The following is a 23,396-nucleotide window of genomic DNA, read 5'->3' on the forward strand; positions in this document are numbered from 1 at the left end:
TATTCATTTTTTTCTTAATGCATTGCCAAAATGTATATGATCGGGAAAAATTAGCGGGAATGATTGGAATTGAATCGGGAGCAAAAAAAAGCAATCGGATCGGGAGAAAAAAAACATGATCGGAACAACCCTAATTAATATGACTGTTCTGCCCTTTGAAAAAATGTGTATTTGGTTAAGTTAGGTTTGGTTCGGATTTGTCATGCCTGAAGGGAAAATAAATAATAAAGTAGACTTTTATTTTGAAGTTGTTTAACCGAGTGAGAGAGAGAGAGAGAGAGAGAGAGAGAGAGAGAGAGAGAGAGAGAGAAAGAAAGGAGGGATTAGTTTAGCTCGTTACGATTCAGCTCCAACGTCTTGGCGAGGAAAGTACAATAAATAGTTATTTTGAGATTTAGGGGGTATTTCGGAGTACTTAAAGGGTTCATTCCGCTTTACGCAGAAATTCGGTTTACGTCGCTAGCGTAGGAACGGAACTCGTTCGTAACCTGTGGACTTCCTATACATTGTAATACTATGCTAAACCTTACATAAATATTGCTGATACAATTACAATTAGGCCTGCAAGTCGGACTGAACGGGCCCTCGCAGTTTGGCGCAACTCGGACGGCATGTAGGTCAGGGTGGTAGCAGATCGTCGTCCTCTCATCATCTCATGAAATTCTAGCATGTTCGAAACTCGCCTCTTTTTTCGTATTAAAAATACATTCACACGGCTAGGGGGAAAACCACTATTGAAGACGGGTCCTACAAAAAAAAGGAGGCGCTACCGAGCTGTGCAGCCACAACCTTTTTCAAAACCAAAATAAAAGGCTTGAACTACTTCAGTTGTGTGTAATGAATCTAAAATATATGATAGTCTAATGTTTATCAGTACATTACAGAAAATAATGAACTTTATCACAATATGCTAATTTGTTTGAGAAGGACTAGTGTATATATATATCTATATATCTATATATATACATACAGTGCCTTGCAAAAGTATTCGGCCCCCTTGAACCTTGCAACCTTTCGCCACATTTCAGGCTTCAAACATAAAGATATAAAATTTTAATTTTTTGTCAAGAATCAACAACAAGTGGGACACAATCGTGAAGTGGAACAAAATTTATTGGATAATTTAAACTTTTTTAACAAATAAAAAAACTGAAAAGTGGGGCGTGCAATATTATTCGGCCCCCTTGCGTTACTTCTTTGTAGCGCCACCTTTTGCTCCAATTACAGCTGCAAGTCGCTTGGGGTATGTTTCTATCGGTTTTGCACATCGAGAGACTGACATTCTTGCCCATTCTTCCTTGCAAAGCAGCTCGAGCTCAGTGAGGTTGGATGGAGAGTGTTTGTGAACAGCAGTCTTCAGCTCTTTCCACAGATTCTCGATTGGATTCAGGTCTGGACTTTGACTTGGCCATTCTAACACCTGGATACGTTTATTTTTGAACCATTCCATTGTAAATTTGGCTTTATGTTTTGGATCATTGTCCTGTTGGAAGATAAATTTCCATCCCAGTCTCAGGTCTTGTGCAGATACCAACAGGTTTTCTTCCAGAATGTTCCTGTATTTGGCTGCATCCATCTTCCCGTCAATTTTAACCATCTTCCCTGTCCCTGCTGAAGAAAATCAGGCCCAAACCATGATGCTGCCACCACCATGTTTGACAGTGGGGATGGTGTGTTCAGGGTGATGAGCTGTGTTGCTTTTACGCCAAACATATCGTTTTGCATTGTGGCCAAAAAGTTCAATTTTGGTTTCATCTGACCAGAGCACCTTCTTCCACATGTTTGGTGTGTCTCCCAGGTGGCTTGTGGCAAACTTTAAACGAGACTTTTTATGGATATCTTTGAGAAATGGCTTTCTTCTTGCCACTCTTCCATAAAGGCCAGATTTGTGCAGTGTACGACTGATTGTTGAAGTTTGGAAGGACGGCCGGGTCTTGGTAGATTTGCAGTGGTCTGATGCTCCTTCCATTTCAATATGATGGCTTGCACAGTGCTCCTTGAGATGTTTAAAGCTCGGGAAATCTTTTTGTATCCAAATCCGGCTTTAAACTTCTCCACAACAGTATCTCGGACCTGCCTGGTGTGTTCCTTGGTTTTCATAATGCTCTCTGCACTTTAAACAGAACCCTTAGACTATAACAGAGCAGGTGCATTTATACGGAGACTTGATTACACACAGGTGGATTCTATTTATCATCATCGGTGATTTAGAACAACATTGGATCATTCAGAGATCCTCACTGACCTTCTGGAGTGAGTTTGCTGCACTGAAAGTAAAGGGGCCCAATAATATTGCACGCCCCACTTTTCAGTTTTTTATTTGTTAAAAAAGTTGAAATTATCCAATAAATGTTGTTCCACTTCACGATTGTGTCCCACTTGTTGTTGATTCTTGACAAAAAAATTAAATTTCATATCTTTATGTTTGAAGCCTGAAATGTGGCGGAAGGTTGCAAGATTCAAGGGGGCCGAATACTTTTGCAAGGCACTGTATATATATATGTTTAAGAAATGAAAAAGAATACGGTGCCATCGTCTTTCAGATGATCATCGAGCCCACCAGTCCCAAACTTCTGCCAGATCCATTGAAGGAGCCTTACTACCAACCACCGTACACGCTGGTCCTGGAGCTCACCGACGTTCTGCTCCACCCCGAGTGGTCGGTACGTCCAACCTCCGCACTCCCATCCGTTAGTTACTGCCTGCAGTAGAAAAGGGATAGATTTCTTTCAATAATTACAGCATTTATCACGGCTTATTTTATATTTGTATCCATATCAATATGTATTACAAATTTAATCCATTCATTTTAACTTGTTTTTATATTATATATTGTCTTATGTTTTAAGATTAAACAACTGTTTTTGCAGTTTTATGAAGTACGTGTCCACTTTGTTAAAGCTAAATATCAAATCAGTTTTTTTGTAAAATGATACATTTTTCATAAAGTATCCAAAGTCATGTTCGCTATAATGTTAGCAAAGCTAGGACGAGAGGGCTAACGTTAGCACAAAATGTCCCCTCTGTTAGTGTCCACTCTGTTTATGTCCAAATGGCCCATGTATTTTGTTGTTCAATTTAATTTTATTTCAACATTTATGTGTTTTTTCATATAATTCAATTTTTATTTATTTGGTGATTATTTCGATATTTGATATTTTGTTTTAACATTTACGTATGATATGATTGACATTCATGTGCTTGATTTTTCTTTATACGGGTTATTTCAATATTGATTCATTTTTATCTATTTTAACATGTATTTGAATTTTAATTTCAACATACATTTGTTTCATTCATGTCCTAGTTCACGATTTACATAGGTTTTCATATACTTAATTTATGTATTTTGGTGATTATTTCAATATTGATTCAATACAATTTGTATCGATTTCTAACGTTAATTTCAATTTTTTATTTGTTTCAACTTTTATAAAGGTTTGTAGTCTTTCAATTTTAGTCTTATAAAGTATAATACCGTATATAGTATAATTAGGAGTGTTAAAAAACTGAGATATATATAGCCATATTATGTCACGCAATTCTCGTATCGATTCAAAATCCATCTGCATCGGTCATTACTAGGAGTGGGAGCCTCTTGGTACCTCACGATACAATACAATTTGCGATACAAAGCCAACGATAACGATGATCTAACGATATGGTGATACAACGATTATCGATACACTGGTCAGATCATTCTAGGGTATTCTACAAACAACTAATAAAGAGAAAAAACAAGCTTCTGCTGTGAATTGGAATGAGTTTATCACTAGTAGACGTCCAATCCATTTGAACTGGGAGGGTATTCGTTCATTCGCTGCCATCACTCCCACTTCAAACGGATTGAACGTCTATGGCCGGTAGTGGCAGCCAATGCCAGACAATGAGGTCATTTTGGGCCATTTAAGGTCATTTACCTGTATATTTTCAGTTACTTGCTGTTGATGTTGGGGTATTTTATGGGTCACTTCCTATTTATTTTGAGTTACAGAACAGGAAGTGACCAGGGAATCGCCCAAATGAATAGGCAGTGACTCAAACTCAACAGGTAATGACCTGTAAATGCCCTAAAATGAACAAGTGACCTGTAAATTCCCTGAAAATCGGACAGAATGACTGTGAAAATGCTCTGGTTTCGAAAGAACGAACATTCCCAGTTTAAATGGGTTGGAAGTCGAGCACCGTCAATGCAGCCTTAGAGTTAACTGAGACACTATTATGGTGGACGATTTTGGTAGCAACTTGTTGGTTCACTTAAAAAAAAAAAAAAAAAAAAATTTAAAGACATTGACACTTTTTCAAAACGATATCTAAGCCTGAACGATATATCGTTTAAACATCGCCATCGCGATATGACCGTGTGCGATAGTCCCATTGCAAACACGTGCGATACTTTAAATTTTTTTTAATCCACATACGCCTTGCTTTCTGCTATGCGCACAGCCTCACACCCTCCCTCTCCCAGCCCTTTGTTCCTCTGTCACTGCGGCACTTGCTTATTAAAGTTAACGATGGCTTTGATCTGGCCAAAGAAGCCGGGCAGCAATCTGTCAATCATCGTTTAACTTGTTAAGCAGTTTCTGCAAAGAAGCTGCGCTGGAATGAATGTGTGTGTGTGGAGACGTTGGAGACATAAATGCCAGAAGTGACCAATGGCGCCACCAGGGGGTGGCCAGGGGTGGCCGCGGCCACCCCTATAAATTGGTTGGCCACCCTACTGGCCACCCCGCTTGCCAGTATATAGTTAGATTGTTGTAGCATCAGTTATGCATTTCATCCCGAATGAATGCATTTATTTTGTTTTGTTAAATGTTGGGCTGTCAAATTTAACGCTCTAACCGGCGGTAATTAATTTTTTAAAATTAATCACGTGAAAATATTCATCGCAACTAACGCATTCGCGTTACGACTCATTCACGCATTGCCGTAAACAGGCTACAATGGCTCCGTTTTACTTATATACAAAGATAAGAGGCAGAGTGCAGGAGATATAAGCATTCATTGGGGCCGTGCTTTTAATTGGCAAAAGCTTTGTCATCTCTCCCACAGCAACTATAAATATTGTGGGAAGCGATGTGGGGAAGAATGACAGGAGTTGATCTTTTTTATTAACACCCTGTAGTGTACCCAATAGAGCTGGGAATCTTTGGGCACCTAACGATTCGATTACGATTACGATTCAGAGGCTCCGACTACGATTACTGATGCACCCCCCTCCTTTTTTTTTTTTTTTTTAAATAAAGTTTTGTACATTAGTTCCAAAATTGTTCAAAAATACTCTCAGGCGAAACCAAACTACTATTTCAGTATCATGTTAACATATAGCAGTAAACAAATATACAAAAATAACATTAAATAAAAAAAACTCCAGTCCCCATTCTGTATCAGCAGATTTAAACTACATTCAATTAATTTAATGTTGTGAATCAACCGTTAAAGTTGTTAAAATTGCTCCCGTTATTCCATAATTTCCCTTTTGTCTACTTTTGACATGTGAAAGTTTTAAAACTATTTTAAAGATAGATTCAAGTCAATATTTTACCGATTTTGGAGTATTTTAGATAAAAAGTTAATTAGGTTTGCTTGGAAGGTTCGCTACAACAGCATTGCAGGGAAGTTTACTGCTTTAAGATGGCGGCCGTTTACTAACGTCCGCATCTAGCTTTTTGCAGATGTACTGCTACCGCTACCGAGTCTACAATCCATCTAGTCCTATATAAATGATATCTACCGTAACATTATGTAGCTTAGCTGTACTTGTAGCAGCTTTTCGGCAGCAGGCAGGTATGTTGTTGTGTTTTTTTATCTCGTGGCATGAGTTGAGCTAGAGCCGTGAGTTGAGCGTTGGCATTACCCGAGGGGCCGGTTAATGAGAAGCATAATGTTTAGCTACTCCCGCTCCGTTCCGTCCCGAAGCCCGCGCGGCGCGCTGAGTGTGTTGTACTTCCGCTTTACTTGGCATATTTCAATAATCGGAATTTGGATGTTTGTGAATCGTTCTCGAATCTTCCACGGCCGAATCGCGAATAATCTAAGAATCGGAAATTTTGCACACCTCTAGTACCCAACGCAGAGAAGATGTAGCATTTGTAGCCACCACACACAGTCATGGTTGCACCACCTCCCATCATGCATTTGGGCAGAACAGTTAAGTCGCTACAGTATCATTTACGGAAAGCTCAACAAATACACTAGATGGCAATGTTTAGTCACAATATACAAACTCACATTTATCCTTTAAGAATGATAAGTCTTTCTATCCGTGGATCCCTTTCACAGAAAGAATGTTAATATTGTTAATGCCATCTTGTAGATTTATTGTTATAATAAACAAATATAGTACTTATGTACAATATGTTGAATGTATATATCCGTCTTGTCTCATCTTTCCATTCCAACAATAATTTACAGAAAAATATGGCATATTATAGAGATGGTTTGAGTTGCGATTAATTACGATTAATTTTTAAGCCGTGATTAACTCGATTAAAATTGTAATCGTTTGACAGCCCTAGGTAAATGTACACCTTATGCCTAATATACAGTATATATAACGCAATAAAACGGAATTGTTGTGGAACTCAAAATGTTGACTGGACAGTTATGGACTATGCACATGAAATCATTAGTAACATCAAATATTACACAATACACCAAAGTATATCAGTAGCCGTGTCCTTAAGTCTTTCTGATAGTTTCCCCCTGACCTTTTTACTGCAATAATATAATGAAAACCTGAAATTATGGCTTTTAGTTTTGTCCACCCCAAGATTTTAAGTGGGCCCATCTGGCCACGCCTATGAAAAAATTCTGGAGGCGCCACAGGAAGTGATCATGAGGAGTTTGAAATTTCTACATGTCACTCCAACCATCACAGCCAAGGTAGATAAACAGAGGCATTTAATAAAGCCAAGCATTTATCTACTACAGTACTTGTTCAAAAATGATCTGGTTGGACAGTTATGTTTAAAACTGATCATAATTATGACATTTGAAGTGCTTAAAAACCATTTATTTATATACATTTTTTAAATCACTTTCGGGGAAAAATGAGAAAAAAAACATCTCATATGTATCTCTTTCCAATGCTAAATCTGAATAAATACATTGAGCACAAAAAACACACACACACAAAAAAAAAAAATGGTGGGGGGGAATGCGCTACTTCGCGGTTTTTCATTTATCGAATCGGGTTCTGGTCCCCATTAACCGCGAAAAAGGAGGGATCACTGTACACTGTGGTGATGGTGAGTCATCCAAAGTCTTCCCAAATGGCTATTCAAGACATCTAGTGAAAATTTCTTTAAAAATATATGTATAACAAATTTTTTTTAAATATCGCAAACCCCCAAAAAATCGCAACAATAGTTTTTTTTCAATATCGTTCAGGCCTAACGATATCTCGATTCTTGGCAGGAGCATATCGATAACCTTTTGGGATACAAAGTATCACGATATATCACCATTTTGATATTTTGTCACACCCCTAGTCATTACACATGTGTTTTTGGTGGAAATGAACAATTCAGTGGCTGCAGTTTTACTCCCTGTATGTACTGTATGTATCCAAATATATATATATTTGATATTTCTTTTTTTGCAGCTGGCAACCGGCTGGCGCTTCAAAAAAAGGCCGGGCATCGACTATCTCTTCCAGCAGCTGGCGCCACTCTACGAGATCATCATCTTCACTGCCGAGACCGGCATGGTGAGACGCCGCATGACACTAACTGTTAAGCCACCGCCGCTGACGGATGTCTTTTCACGCGTCCAGACGGCATACCCGTTGATCGACGGCATCGACCCGCAAGGTTTTGTCCTCTATCGCCTCTTCAGAGACGCCACGCGATACATGGAGGGACATCATGTCAAGGTGCGTCGCATCTAGGGCTGCAGCTATCGATTATTTTAGTAGTCGATTAATCAATGAATTAGTTAGTTCGTAAAATCGGGTATTCGGATAAGGAACGTAAAAAAATCCAGAGCTGGGCCTCAAACGGTATCAGTGCTGCAACGATGAATCTATCGCCTTGAGTAATTTGATTAGAAAAAAAGATTCGAATTAAATGCTGCTTCAAGTATTCGTTTGATTAAAGTGGCATTGTAATGGTTTGTTTTGAAAGGGTTTGCATTTAGGTTTTATTGATTTGAGTGGATACACTGCCCTCTAATGGCGACACTGAATATGACTTAACTAATTTCACATGGCTGAATCCACCCACTCTCTGTTTAGACCGACATAAGTTAGGTTTTTGTTTGAGCTATGTTTGATGTTTTTTTTTTTTTTTTTTTTTAATGCATTCCTAATTTAGTTTATAGGTAAATTTACCGTAATTGTCGGACTATAAGCCGCTACTTTTTTCCTTCATTTTGAATCCTGCGGTTTATAGTCCAGTGCGGCTTATTTGTTGATTTATTTCGGTTAAAATGGAACACTTTATTTGACAACGGTGTTATAAGACTGTCATAAGACCATCATAATTATGACATGACACTCTCATGGGCATTACTGAATGCTTATGTCATTAAGTGTCATCTGGCAAATGATGTCACTAACTCCATTTATGTCCAGCTTGAATTTTTACATCCAAAAGTGAGATAATTTGCCAGATAACACTAAATGACATGTTATAAGCATTCATAAATGCTCATGACAGTGTCATATCATAATTATCATTGTCTAATGACAGTCTTATGGCGCCACTGTCAATATATATATATGGTGTTACCAAATACCATAACTAGCAATAATGAAACAACTAGAACAGTAACTGAAGAAATAATTAGCACAGAACATGAATTTTGATAGTTATTTCCGTCTGTTGCGCTGCAATGCATGCTAGGAGGCATGTTGGACAACAACAGTGTTGACCGCAGGCGGTAGCAAAGGTTGACTGTCTCGCCCAAGGGAGCGGTGATGACCAAATGAAGCTTTGCAACCAAGTGGTTCAAAGCTTCATGGGGGTTCATTTGGTCTTACGAAAGTCATTTGATTTTGCTGTCAAATGAAGTATTACCGGTTAATGTCTTTTGGTGTTAATATCCCATAATACAGTGAGGACAGCTGCGGCTTATAGTCCGGTGTGGCTTATCTATGAACAAATGCCGTTTTCATGCCAATTTTTGTGGGTGGCGGCTTAGAGTCAGGTGCGCCTTATAGTGCGAAAATTAGGGTAGTCATTTTTTGTGGGAATATCTGTTTGAACCATTTTTTTAAAAATTGTAAAAAAAAAATAAATTAAAAAAATTAGCATTTTATAGCATTTAAGCTAACGGACTTTTGCTATGTAAGTTAGCCAATTGTTTTTTTTTTTGTTGTACTTAGATCCTCATTTATTTTTTATACCGTTTGAGGCTCAGCTCAGGTATTTTAATTTTTTACGTTCCTTATCCGATTACTCGATTATTCGAACTAACTAGTTCATAGACTAAACGACTAATAAAATAATCGATAGCTGCAGCCCTAAACAGTATATAAATGAGGATCTAAGTAAAACAAAAGAACAATTGGGTAACTTACATAGCAAAAGTCCATTAGCATAAATGCTATAAAATGCTTTTTTTTTTTCTTTTTAAACAATGCTCTTAACAAATGGTTCAAACACATTCCCACAAAAAAGCTAAATATAAATGCTCTTAAATGGTTCAAACACATATTCCCACAAAAAAAACTAAACGGCTAAATATACCTGTAAACTAAATTACGAATGCATTAAAAAACATTAGCTCAAACAAAATCTTATCTTATGTTGGTCTTAACAGGGAGCAGCTGGATTCAGCCATGCGAAATGAGTTGTCATATTCACTGTTGCCACAAGAGGGCAGTATATCCACCCAAATCAATAAAACTAAATGCATACACTTTAAAACAAACAATTACAACTCCACTTTAATTAAACGAATACTCGAAGCGGCAAAATTTAATCCGGGTCTTTTTTTCTAATCGAATTACTTGAGTTAATCGATTAGTGGTTGCAGCACTAGTTGCATCCACAGATGGATCCAGTCCATATTTTTGGGACTTCACTGGAGGCAAAAAAAAAACATTTTACTGAATGAAAACTGCTGGTAAGGGACAAATGCCGTCTTGCCAGTAAAGAGTTGGTAACAATGACATTGGAACCACATCAACAACGCTTAAGTCTTTTTATTTCATATTTATTTTCGAATGAAATCATCGTCCTCATTAATCGACATGGTTTTGACATGACATCATCCGACACCGAAGTAGAAGATTAACACCTTTGGCTCATGTTACATGACTTTTAATCAGCTCATTTATGCTTGCATGTTTTTTTCCATTGTTTTCTGCCGAGCAGAGTCCAGATAAGCCGTTATTAAAATGATTTACAGTGTCGTTCATCCTTTTGACAATCGCTGAGCGCCGCGCTTTAAGCGGAAGCGCTAAAATCACATCGCGCCGCTAGTCCGACAATAGCAGGAAGCGGACGGCGACGGAGCTCCAATCTTTTTGGAACAGGAAGGTTGGCAGCGATTGTTGGAGCTTATTTATAATCTTATGTTTTTATTATTTTATCCTTCCAATATTTTAACTGTGCCACCATTTAAATGTTTCTTTTTATTTTTAATTTAAACAGATACAGAAAAGGAAGAAAAACACAATAAATTTGATTTTTTTTTTTCCCAATGTATTTTTGCTGATTTATATTTAAACAATAGATGAACAGAAAAGTAAGTTTTGAAAAGTATTCTTTTTATATTTTGGTTATTTTTTTTCCAATCAAAAATTGGTGAAAATGAAGGGGCGAAAAAGTGAAAATATGGTCCCCCTCCCCCCAGTTTTTGTGTATTTTTATTTTATTTATTTTGAAAAAAATAGTTTTAAAAACTTTTCTTTTAAATATTGTATTTACATTTTTTAAATATAGTATACTATGATTTAATTTTCTTGATTTAAAAGATTTATTTCAACTAAGAAAAACCCAAGGAAGTACTGTCAAACATTTATTATTTATTCATTAATTTTCATTTCAGTTTTTTTGAAATAACACAAAAAAGGAGAAAAATATTCTTTTTTAGCCTGTTTTTGACTTCATAAAATTGTATTTATTTAAATAAAAAGTAAGTCTTTATATATTTATTCTATAATATATACTCCTCTAATTTTCTTATTTAAATAAAAAAGTAAGTCTTTATATATTTATTCCTTGTTTAATATATTCTCTAATTTTCTTCTTTAAATAAAAAAATCAAAAGTAAAAGATTTTTTTTATTATTTAATATATTCACCTGTAATTTTCTTCTTTAAATAAAAAAGAAATCAAAAGTATTAGTATTCATGTATTTATTATTTAAGATAGTCTCTAATATTCTTCTTTAAATAAAAAAAATCAAAAGTCTTTATAGATTTTATTATTTAATATATCCTCTTCTAATTTTGTTCTTTAAATGATAAAAGTAAGTCTGTATATATTTATTTTATTTATTATTTTATATATTCTCTAATTTTCTTCTTTAAAAAAAAAAAAACAGAAGTCTTTATATTTTTTAAATTTATTATTTAATATATTCTCTAATTTTCTTCATTTAAAAAAATGTAAGAAAATCACCAAGGAGAATTTTTGTTTTGTTTTGTTTACTTTACTATTTTTGTCCAATTTATTTTCTCTCATTTCAAATTAAAAAAAATTAAAACACAAAAAGATGAAAAAATCCGAAAATATTCCTTGTTTTAAACCTATTTTTGGCTTTATAAAATTGTTTAAAATGAAATTTAAAAAAACAACAAAAAAAACATATTTTCGTTATTTAATCCACCTCGAATCAAAAAGTACTGAAAAACTTTTAAGTATTCTCTTATTAGTTAATGGCTGTGCCTTTAAATTCTTCTCTAATTGCTTGCTTTTGTTCATTTTTGTGTGTTTTCGACCACTAAATTCACGCATGCGTTTGTTCATGGTTTTTTTTCTTTGTCCAGGACGTGTCGTGTCTGAACCGCGACGGGAGCAAAGTGATCGTGGTGGACTGCAAGCGCGAAGCTTTCCGCCTGCAGCCCTTCAACGGGATGGCGCTCAAGAAGTGGGACGGCAACTCGGACGACCGCACGCTCTACGACCTGGCCCACTTCCTCAAGAGTAAGAGCGTCGACGCCGGCCGTCAGGGACGATACAATACTAAGCTTTGCTAATACTGTAAGATGCTATGCTCAGCTACGCTATGCTATGAAATACTCATACTGTGCTTTACTAATACTATTCAATTCTATGCTCTGCTATACTATACTAATACTCTGCTTTATGGATACTATGCTTTACTAATACTATACGATGGTATGCTATATAATACGATGCTATACTATGCTAATACTATGCTTTACTAATACCACCGATACTATACTATACTATGCAATGGTATCCCATACTAATAAAGCATACTATGCTTTACTAATACAATACGATGCTCTGCTTTGCTATACAAATACTATGCTTACTAATACTGTACAATGCTATACTAATACTATGCTTAACGAATACTATGTTTTATTAATACTACACGATACTATGCTACACTATGCTTTACTAATACTGTACTATGCTATGCTACTACTGTGCTTTACGAATACTATGCTATACTATGCTTTACTTATATTATACGATGCTATGCTATACTATACTACTACTACTAATATGCTTTACGAATACTAGGCTTTACTAATATGATACGCTATGCTATACCAATACGATTCGATGCTATGCTATACTAATACAAAGCTTTACTAGTACTATATGATGCCATGCTATACTATACTATACTATGCTATACTATACTATACTATACTATACTATACTATACTATACTATACTATGCTTTACCGATACCATTTTTACTAATCCCATGTTTTTGTAATACTATGCTTTACTAATACTGTACGATGCTATACTATGCTCCACAAATTCTATGCTTTACTAATACTACACGATACTGTGCTTTACTAATACTATACTTTACTAATACTACACGATACTATGCTTTATGAATACTATACGATGACTGCTACGATATGATGCTATGCCATACTAATACTAAGCTTTACTAGTACTATACTATACTATACTATACTATGCTTTACCGATACCATTTTTACTAATACCATGTTTTTGTAATACTATGCTTTACAAATATTATCCTTTACTAATACTGTACGATGCTATACAATGCTTCACAAATACGATGCTTTACTAATACTATACGATGCTATGCTATACTATACAACTACGATGCTTTACAAATACTAGGCTTTACTAATATGATACACTACGCTATACCAATACGATTCGATGCTATGCTATACTAATACAAAGCTTTACTAGTACTATATGATGCCATGCTATACTATACTATACTATACTATACTATACTAGTACTATGCTTTACCGATACCATTTTTACTAATCCCATGTTTTTGTAATACTATGCTTTACTAATACTGTACGATGCTATACTATGCTTCACAAATTCTATGCTTTACTAATACTACACGATACTGTGCTTTACTAATACTATACTTTACTAATACTACACGATACTATGCTTTACTAATACTATACGATGACTGCTACGATATGATGCTATGCCATACTAATACTGCTTTACTAGTACTATACTATACTATACTATGCTTTACCGATACCATTTTTACTAATACCATGTTTTTGTAATATTATGCTTTACAAATATTATCCTTTACTAATACTGTACGATGCTATACAATGCTTCACAAATACGATGCTTTACTAATACTATACGATGCTATGCTATACTATACAACTACGATGCTTCACAAATACTAGGCTTTACTAATATGATACGCCATGCTATGCTATGCTATACTAATACGATACAATGCTATGCTGTGCTATACTAATACTTAGCTTCACTAGTACTATATGATGCTATACTATATTAGTACTATGCTTTACAAATACTATTTTTACTAATAATATGCTTTTGTAATACTATACTGTACTAACACCATGCTTTACTAATACGATGCTTTTCTAATTTTATGCTTTACAAATACTATACGATGCTATGCTATAGTATACTAATACTATGCTTTACGAATTCTAGGCTTTACTAATATGATACGATGCTATGCTACTGTATTCTAAAAGGAAGCTTTACTAATACTATACTATGCTAGTACTATGCTTTAGGAATGCTATTTTTACTTTTGTAATACTATATGTTGCTATCCTATGCTTTACTAATACTATGCTTTACTAATACGATTCTATGCTAACACTATGCTAATTAGTTATTTGTTGTTATAAATGTACTATTAGGACCGACGTCCTCGCTCTTACGCTACGTTCGGACCGGACGGGTTTTTTTGTTTGTCATTGCGCGATAGGTTCACAACCATTTACAGTCGGGGTCTCCAAACCGGTCCTCGAGGGCCACTGTGGATCCTGGTTTTTGTTTATACCGATCAAGCACAGACCTTTTAACCAATGTGGTTTCTACTCAAACAAGCGGCACCCGACTGCAATCAACTGATTACACATATAAAACACCAGATTGGTGAAAAGGTGTGGTCTTGTTTTGTTGGAATGAAATCCTGCACCCACTGCGGCCCTATGTGGAATAGTTTGGACTTCTTTATATTACTTACTTTGACGTTATGTTACCTAGAAGTTGTTGATGATGTAAGGTCCATGTGAATACAAATCTGCATTTGTCAGCAGGCGTAGCGCGAGCGATAAAACACGGTCGGTTTTAACGCAAAATTGGGACGGACGGAAGGACGGGGTTGGTCATCAGAATACAAACGCAATTGAATGCTCAACTTTGGTTTGTTTTTGTGCAGCCATCGCGCTGAGCGGCGTGGAGGACGTGCGCTCGGTGTTGGAGAACTACGCCACCGAAGACGACCCCATCGACGCCTTCAAGCGGAGGCAGGCTCAGTTGGCGCAGGTGCGTGCGCCACCTTACCTACACCTGAAGTTTTGTTAGTCCAGTTCTCCGTTTATTTTTGGTCAAATAGGTAATAACTCGCCGGCTGCCATCGACGGCATCCAAACCATTTGAACGGTCAAAATGGATTGGACGACTAACACCGTCGATGGCACTGAAAGGCTGTTTTCCCCCTTTAAAAAAACAAATCTACTTTAAAAATATTTTGTCTTTATTTTTTTGCTGATTTAGATCCAATTTCAGGTACGGTAATTTCCTGTTGATTTGGGGCCATTTCAGCATCACTTTCTGTTGGTTTTGGGGCAATTTAGGGGATTGCGCTTCCTATATTTTGGGGCAATTCTGGATGACTTCCAGTACGTTTTGATTCAACTCCTGTTGATTTCACTTCTTGTTGGTTTTAGGGCATTTCAAGTTGACTCCCTGTTGGTTCAGGGTCACTTTCAATTGGTTTTGGGTCACTTTCTGTTGATTTTGCGTCACTTTCTATTTTTTGGGAGTATTTCTTGGGTAACTTCCTGTTGGTTTAGGAGCATTTCTGGGTCACTTCCTGTTGGTTTTTGGGTCACGTCAGTTGATATGACTTCCACTAGATTTTTGGACAATTCAAGATCACTTCCTGTTCATTTTGACTCGCTTCCTGTTGATTTTTGGGCTTTTCTGTATCACAAATCCTTTTGAATTAGGGTCTTTTCCTGTTGTTTTTGGGGTGTTTTTGTGTCGATTCCTATTCATTTTTTTTGTCAGTCCTGTTGATTTGGGGTCACCTCCTGTTGATTTCACTTCCTGTTGATTTTTGGGTAACTTCCTGTTGGTTTGGGGTCACTTTCTGTTGGTTTAGGAGCAGTTCTGGGTTAACTTCCTGTTGTTTTTTTGTCATTTTCTGTTCGTTTTTGGGTCATGTCAGTTGATTTGACTTCCACGAGATTTTAGGACAATTCAGGATTGCTTCTTGTTTTTTTTTTTGAGTCTGGGCTTTTCTATATCACATTCTTTTTTATTTTGGGTCACTTCCTGTTGTTTTTGGGGCGTTTTTTGTCAATTCTTTTTCCTTTTTTTGGTCACTTGCTGTTGATTTTGGGGCAATTCAGTATGAATTCATGTTGATTTATAGTCACATCCTGTTGATTTCTGGGCTTTTCTTCATCACTTCCTTTTTAATTTTTGGTCACCTGTTGATTTCACCTCCTGTTGATTTTGGGGCATTTCTGGGTAACTTCCTGTTGGTTTGGAGTCACTTTCTGTTGGTCTAGGAGCAGTTCTGAGTCACTTCCTGTTGATTTTGGGGCAATTCAGTATGACTTTCTGTTGATTTTGGGTCACTTTTTATTGTTTTTGGAGTATTTTTGGGTCACTTCCGGTTGGTTTTGGGTCTCCTTCTGTTGTTTTTGGGGTGTTGTCAGGTCAATAACTGTTAGTTTTTGGGCCACTTCCTGTTAATTACAGTTGCTGTTTTTATAGGGCGATTTGGGATGATTTCCTGTTCATTTAGGGTCACTTCCTGTTGATTTCACTCCCTGTTTATTTTGTTGCTATTCAGTATAACTTCCTGTTCGTTTTGGGTGACTTCCTGTTGATTTTGGGGCAATTTACTATGACTTCCTGTTGATTTTGTCACTAGTAGACGCCCAATCCATTTGAAAGCGGAGCAGTTCCCTCCCCCCACTTCAAACGTATTGGACGTCTAGCGCCACCAAAAAGGCGACAGGGTTGACTTTTTCGCCTCGAGTAAACATTCCTTATTCTGTGTGACCACGTAGGAGGAAGAGCAACGCGCGGGCGACGGGTCGCAGCCCAAGAAATCGGGATTGTCCCTGGGATCCATCGCGTCCCGCTTCTGGCGCTCCAAACAGCAGTGAGCGGTCGCCGACGGCGTCGGAGAAGCGCTCCCGAAAGCTTTGGCGGGCCCCTCCCCCTCCGTTAGGAACGCGGCTTCCGATTGGACGAGCAGGAGGCGGGGCGGCGCCGGATCGGCTCGTCCGGAAGGGACGAAACGACGACGGCGGATGATGTCATCGCCAGCGGATGGGATCATGTGACCATTTTTTTCTTATTTAAGAACTGTTTTTTTTTTTTTTTTTTTTTCCCTTTTTGTCGCAGATCGCCTGATGACATCATCAATAAAAGGAACCAATCAGACACCAGCGCCCCTTTTGTGTTGTTGCCGAGCGGAAAGCCGCAATGATCGTGCCGCGTTAATGGTTTTTTTCCAGCTAGCGCCTCTTTAACGAGCCCGTAAAGTCGAGCGCCAACGCTCGTTAAGACGGCTTCATCAGAACCAATCAAACGCAGGATGTTGTCGAAAGCGCTTTGATCGGTGTTTAACTCTTTCAGCGCCATTGACGGTGATAGACGGCCAATCACGTGGCTTGAGTTTGTCACAAGTAGACGTGATTGGACGTCTATCACTGTCAATGGCAGCAAATGGATGTACTACATTTAATAGGACAAGTGACTATTTTCGGTAATATAAAACATTTAAATATTATTAAAAATGACACTATCATGTTATTGTTTTTATTATTTTTATTGTATTTTTTTGTTTATAAACACATTTATAAATGAATAAAAGGTAATAAAAACTACATTTATTCGGAAATGCAATTTCCTGTATGTTTCAGGTCACTTTTCAGGTTCAATTCTAGGTGACTTCCTTTTATTTTGATGCATGTATGGGTCACTTCCTGTTTATTTCAGCTCACTTGCTGTTCATTTTGATGGAATTCCAGGTCTTTTCCTGTTGAATTTTGGTCACTTTATTTTGGTTTTGGAGCATTTTGTAGGCCACTTCCTGTTTATTTTGGGCCACTTCCTGTTCATGGTAGATCATTTCTGGGTGACTTCCTGTTTGTTTCGGGTCACTTTCTTTTGGTTTGGGAGCATTTTGTGGGTCATTTTGTGCCAATTGTGGGTTCTTGGGTCACTTCCTGTTTATTTTGGGGGGGTTCTTGAGTCATTTTCTATTGATCTTGGGTAACTTCCTGTTGATTTTGGGTCACTTCCTGTTCTTTTGGGTCATTTCCAGGTGACTTCCTGATGATTTAGGGCTGTTACTGGGTAACTACCTGTTTATTGTGGGTCATTTCTAGGTGACTTAATGTCCATTTTGGGTCACTTGCTTTTGCTGGGTTTTCGGGTCACTTTCTATTGATCTTGGGTTACTTCCTGTTGATTTTTGAGTTGTTCCTGGGTAACTTCCTATTTATTTTGGGTCACTTCCTGCTATTGTGGGTCATTTCCAGGCGACTTTGTCGATTTAGGTCTGTTCCTGGGTCACTTCCTGTTTATTTTGGGTCACTTCCTATTTATTGTGGGTCATTTCCAGGTGACTTCCTGTTCTTTTGGTGTCACTTCCTGTGGATTTTGGGCTGTTCCTGGGTCACTTCCTGTGGATTTTGGGTCACTTTCCTGTTTATTGTGGGTAATTTCCAGGTCACTTCCTTTTCTTTTTGGGTCACTTCCTGTTAATGTAGGGCTGTTCCTAGGTCACTTCCTGTTCATTTTGGGTCACTTCCTGTTGCTTTGGTGGGATTTTTCCGGTCACTTTCTATTGATTTTGGGTCATTTCCTGTCGATTTTCGGCTGTTCTTGGGTAACTTCCTGTGGATTTTGGGTCACTTTACTGTTTATTGTGGGTCATTTCCAGGTCACTTCCTTTTTTTTTTTGGGTCACTTCCTGTTGATTTAGGGCTGTTCCTAGGTCACCTCCTGTTCATTTTGGGTCACTTCCTGTTGCTTTGGTGGGAATTTCCGGTCACTTTCTATTGATTTTGGGTCACTTCTTGTCGATTTTGGGCTGTTCCTGGGTCACTTCCTGTTGATTGTGGGTCATTACTAGGTGACTTCCCGTTCCTTTTGGGTCACTTCCTTTTGATTTAGGGCTGTTCCTAGGTCACTTCCTGTTTATTTTGGGTCACTTCCTGTTTATTGTGGGTCATTTCCAGGTGACTTCCTGATGATTTAGGGCTGTTACTGGGTCACTTCCTGTTTATTGTGGGTTATTTCTAGGTGAGTTAATGTCCATTTTGGGTCACTTCCTGTTGCTTTTGCGAGGTTTTCGGGTCACTTTCTATTGATCTTGGGTTACTTCCTGTTGATTTTTTAGCTGTTTCTGGGTAACTTCCTGTTTATTTTGGGTCACTTCCTGTTTATTCTGGGTAATTTCTAAGTGACTTCCTGTTGATTTTGGGCTGTTCCTGGGTCACTTCCTGTTGATTGTGGGTCATTACTAGGTGACTTCCCGTTCCTTTTGGGTCACTTCCTTTTGATTTAGGGCTGTTCCTAGGTCACTTCCTGTTTATTTTGGGTCACTTCCTGTTTATTGTGGGTCATTTCCAGGTGACTTCCTGATGATTTAGGGCTGTTACTGGGTCACTTCCTGTTTATTGTGGGTTATTTCTAGGTGAGTTGATGTCCATTTTGGGTCACTTCCTGTTGCTTTTGCGAGGTTTTCGGGTCACTTTCTATTGATCTTGGGTTACTTCCTGTTGATTTTTTAGCTGTTTCTGGGTAACTTCCTGTTTATTTTGGGTCACTTCCTTTTTATTCTGGGTAATTTCCAAGTATCTTCCTGTTGATTTTGGGCTGTTCCTGGGTCACTTCCTGTTGATTGTGGGTCATTACTAGGTGACTACCTGTTCTTTTTGGGTCACTTCCTTTTGGTTTAGGGCCATTCCAATGTCACTTCCTGTTTATTTTTGGTCACTTACTGTTCATTGTGGGTCATTTCCAGGTGACTTCCTGTTCATTTTGGGTCACTTCCTGTTGCTTATAGGGGATTTTCTGGTCACTTCCTGTTGATTGTGGGTCATTAATAGTTGACTACCTGTTCTTTTTGGGTCACTTCCTGTCAATTTAGGGCTGTTCCTTGTTCACTTCCCCTTTGATTTTGTGTCCCTTCCTGTTTATTGTGGGTAATTTCCATGTCACTTGCTGATGATTTAGGGCTTTTACTGGGTCACTTCCTGTTTGTGGGTCATTTCCCGGTGACTTAATGTCCATTTTGGGTCACTTCCTGTTGCTTTTGCGGGGTTTTCGGGTCACTTTCTATTGATCTTGGGTTACTTCCTATTGATTTTTGAGCTGTTCCTTGGTGAATTCCTGTTTATTTTGGGTCACTTCCTGTTTCCAGGCGGCTTTTTGTCGATTTAGGTCATTTCCAGGTGACCTGCAGCTTGTTTAGGGTCACGTCCTCTTCATTTTTGTGTCAGTTCTGTTGATTTCACTTTCTGTTAATTTTGGGTGACTTCCTGTTTTTGTGGGTCATTTCCAGGTGACTTCCTGTTCATTTTGGGTCACTTCCTTTTGCATTTAAGGGAGGGGTCACTTTCTATTGAATTTGGGTCAGTTCCTGTCAATTGTGGGCTGTTACTAGGTAACTTCCTGTTTATTTCTCTTCCTGTTTATTGTTGGTCATTTCCAGGTGACTTCCTGTTTATTTTTGGTCACTTCCTGCTTATTATGGGTCATTTCCAGGGGGCTTTCTGTCGATTTGGTCACTTCCTGTTGATTTAGGGCTGTTCCTTGGTCACTTCCTGTTTATTTTGGGTCGCTTTCTGTTCATTTTGGGTCACTTCCTGTTGTTTTTGGGGGGGGGGGTTCCGGTCACTTTCTATTGATTTTGGGTCACTTCCTGTCGATATTGGGCTGTTCCTGCGTCACTTCCTGTCAATATTGGGCTGTTGCTGTGTCATTTCCTGTGGATTTTGGGTCACTTAACTGTTTATTGTGGGTCATATCCAGGTCACTTCCTTTTATTTTTGGGTCACTTCCTGTTGATTTAGGGCTGTTCCTGGGTCACTTCCTGTTGTAGGTCATTTCCAGGTGACTTACAGTAATGTCCATTTTGGGTCACTTCCTGCTGCTTTTGCAGGGTTTTCGGGTTACTTTCTATTGATCTTGGGTTACTTCCTGTTTATTTTTGAGCTGCTCCTGGGTAACTTCCTGTTTATTTTGGGTCACTTCCTGCTTATTGTGGGTTATTTCCAGGTGGCTTTCTGTTCTTTTGGTGTCACTTCCTGTTGAATTTGGGCTGTTGCCGCGTCACTTTCCTGTTTATTATGGGTCATATCCAGGTCATTTCCTTTTCTTTTTGGGTCACTTCCTGTTGATTTAGGGCTGTTCCTAGGTCACTTCCTGTTTGTTTTGGGTCGCTTTCTGTTCATTTTGGGTCACTTCTCGTTGCTTTGGGGGGGGATTTTCCGGTCCCTTTCTATTAATTTTGGGTCACTTCCTGTCGATTTTGGGCTGTTCCTGCATCACTTCCTGTTGATTGTTGGTCATTACTACGTCACTTCCTGTTTTGGGTCGCTTTCTGTTCATTTTGGGTCACTTCTCGTTGCTGGGGGGGGGGGGTTCCGGTCACTTTCTAATGATTTTGGGTCACTTCCTGTTGATATTGGGCTGTTCCTGCATCACTTCCTGTTGATTGTGGGTCATTACTATGTGACTACTTGTTCTTTTTGGGTCACTTCCTGCTGATTTCGGGCCGTTCATGGGTCACTTCCTGTTTATTTTGGGTCACTTCCTGATTATTGTGGGTCCTTTCCAGGTGACTTCCTGTTCTTTTGGTGTCACTTCCTGTTGAATTTGGGCTGTTGCTGGGTCACTTCCTGTGGATTTTGGGTCTTTTTCCTGTTTATTGTGAGTCACTTCCTGGTCACTTTTCTTTTTGGGTCACTTCCTGTTGATTTAGGGCTGTTCCTAGGTCACTTCCTGTTCATTTTGGGTCACTTCCTCTTGCTTTGGTGGGATTTTCCGGTCACTTTCTATTGATTTAGGGCCACTTCCTGTCGATTTTGGGCCGTTCCTGGGTCACTTCCTGTTGATTGTGGGTCATTACTACGTGACTACCTGTTCTTTTTGTGTCACTTCCTGTCAATTTTGGGCTGTTTCTGGTTCACTTCCTGTTGATTTTGTGTCCCTTCCTGTTTATTGTGGGTAATTTCCAGGTGACGTCCTGTTGATTTCGGGCCGTTCCTGGGTAACTTCCTGTTTATTTTGGTACACTTCCTTTGAAATTTAGGTAATTTCTTTGTGACGTCCTGTCCATCTTGGGTCACTTCCTATTCATTGTGGGTCATTTTCATTTGACCTACTGTTTGTTTAGGGTCAGTTCTGTTGATTTCTTTTTCTGTTGTTTTTGGGTAAGTGACTTCCTGTTTATTTTGGGTCACTTCTTGTTTTTTGAGTACTTTGTGGGTAACTTCTCATTGATTTAGGACTGTTCCTGGGTCACTTCCTGTTTATTGTGGGTCATTTCCAGGTGATCTTCAGTTTGTTTAGGGTCACATCCTGTTCATTTTGTGTCAGTTCTGTCAATTTCACTTTGTTAATTTTGGGTAACTTCCTGTTTTTGTGAGTTGTTTCCAGGTGACTTCCTGATGATTTAGGGCTGTTACTGGGTCACTTCCTGCTGCTTTTACGGGGTTTTCGGGTCACTTTCTATTGATCTTGGGTTACTTCCTGTTGATTTTTGAGCCGTTCCTGGGTAACTTCCTGCTTATTGTGGGTCATTTCCAGGCGGCTTTCTATCGATTTAGGTCTGTTCCTGGGTCACTTCCTGTTTATTTTGGGTCACTTCCTATTTATTGTGGGTCATTTCCCGGTGACTTCCTGTTCTTTTGGTGTCACTTCCTGTTGAATTTGGGCTGTTGCTGGGTCACTTCCTGTGGATTTTGGGCCACTTTCCTGTTTATTATGGGTCATATCCAGGTCATTTCCTTTTCTTTCTGGGTCACTTCCTGTTGATTTAAGGCTGTTCCTAGGTCACTTCCTGTTTGTTTTGGGTTGCTTTCTGTTCATTTTGGGTCACTTCTCATTGCTTTGGGGGGGGAGGATTTTCATTAATTTTGGGTCACTTCCTGTCGATTTTGGGCTGTTCCTGCATCACTTCCTGTTGATTGTGGGTCATTACTATGTGACTACTTGTTCTTTTTGGGTCACTTCCTGTTGATTTCGGGCCGTTCCTGGGTAACTTCCTGTTTATTTTGAGTCACTTCCTGTTGATTTCAGGCCGCTCCTGGGTAAGTTCCAGTCCATTTTGGGTCACTTCCTGTTTATTGTGGGTCATTTCCAGTTGACCTCCTGTTTGTTTAGGGTCACTTCCTGTTGATTTCTCTTTCTGTTGTTTTTGGGGTAAGTTCTGGGTGACTTCCTGTTTGTTTTGGGTCACTTCCTGTTGTTTTTGGAGTACTTTGTGGGTAACTTCTTTTTGATTTAGGACTGTTCCAGGGTCACTTCCTGTTTATTGTGGGTCATTTCCAGGTGACCTACAGTTTGTTTAGGGTCACATCCTGTTCATTTTGTGTCAGTTCTGTCAATTTCACTTTCTGTTAATTTTGGGTAACTTCCTGTCTTGTGGGTCGTTTGCAGGTGACTTCCTGTTCATTTTGGGTCACTTCCTTTTGCATTTAGGGGGAGGGATCACTTTCTATGGAATTTGGGTCAGTTCCTGT

At 38.4% G+C, this 23,396-nt stretch overlaps 1 protein-coding gene across 3 annotated transcripts in view; it reads left to right on the forward strand.

The window, feature by feature from the left end:
* Positions 1-21,260, forward strand: part of timm50 (translocase of inner mitochondrial membrane 50 homolog (S. cerevisiae)) — a 47,145-nt gene extending 25,885 nt beyond the window's left edge. For all 3 annotated transcript variants that reach the window (XM_057838674.1, XM_057838675.1, XM_057838676.1), the window contains 6 exons: positions 2,544-2,663; positions 7,607-7,711; positions 7,778-7,876; positions 11,942-12,098; positions 14,834-14,940; positions 16,701-21,260. In XM_057838674.1, the coding sequence (XP_057694657.1) occupies positions 2,544-2,663; positions 7,607-7,711; positions 7,778-7,876; positions 11,942-12,098; positions 14,834-14,940; positions 16,701-16,799 (687 nt within the window). In that variant the 3' untranslated portion in view covers positions 16,800-21,260. The remainder of the gene's footprint in view (positions 1-2,543; positions 2,664-7,606; positions 7,712-7,777; positions 7,877-11,941; positions 12,099-14,833; positions 14,941-16,700) is intronic.
* Positions 21,261-23,396: the final 2,136 nt, after the last annotated feature.

The sequence above is a fragment of the Corythoichthys intestinalis genome, chromosome 6 (assembly GCF_030265065.1).
Source record: "Corythoichthys intestinalis isolate RoL2023-P3 chromosome 6, ASM3026506v1, whole genome shotgun sequence".
NCBI lineage: Eukaryota > Metazoa > Chordata > Actinopteri > Syngnathiformes > Syngnathidae > Corythoichthys > Corythoichthys intestinalis.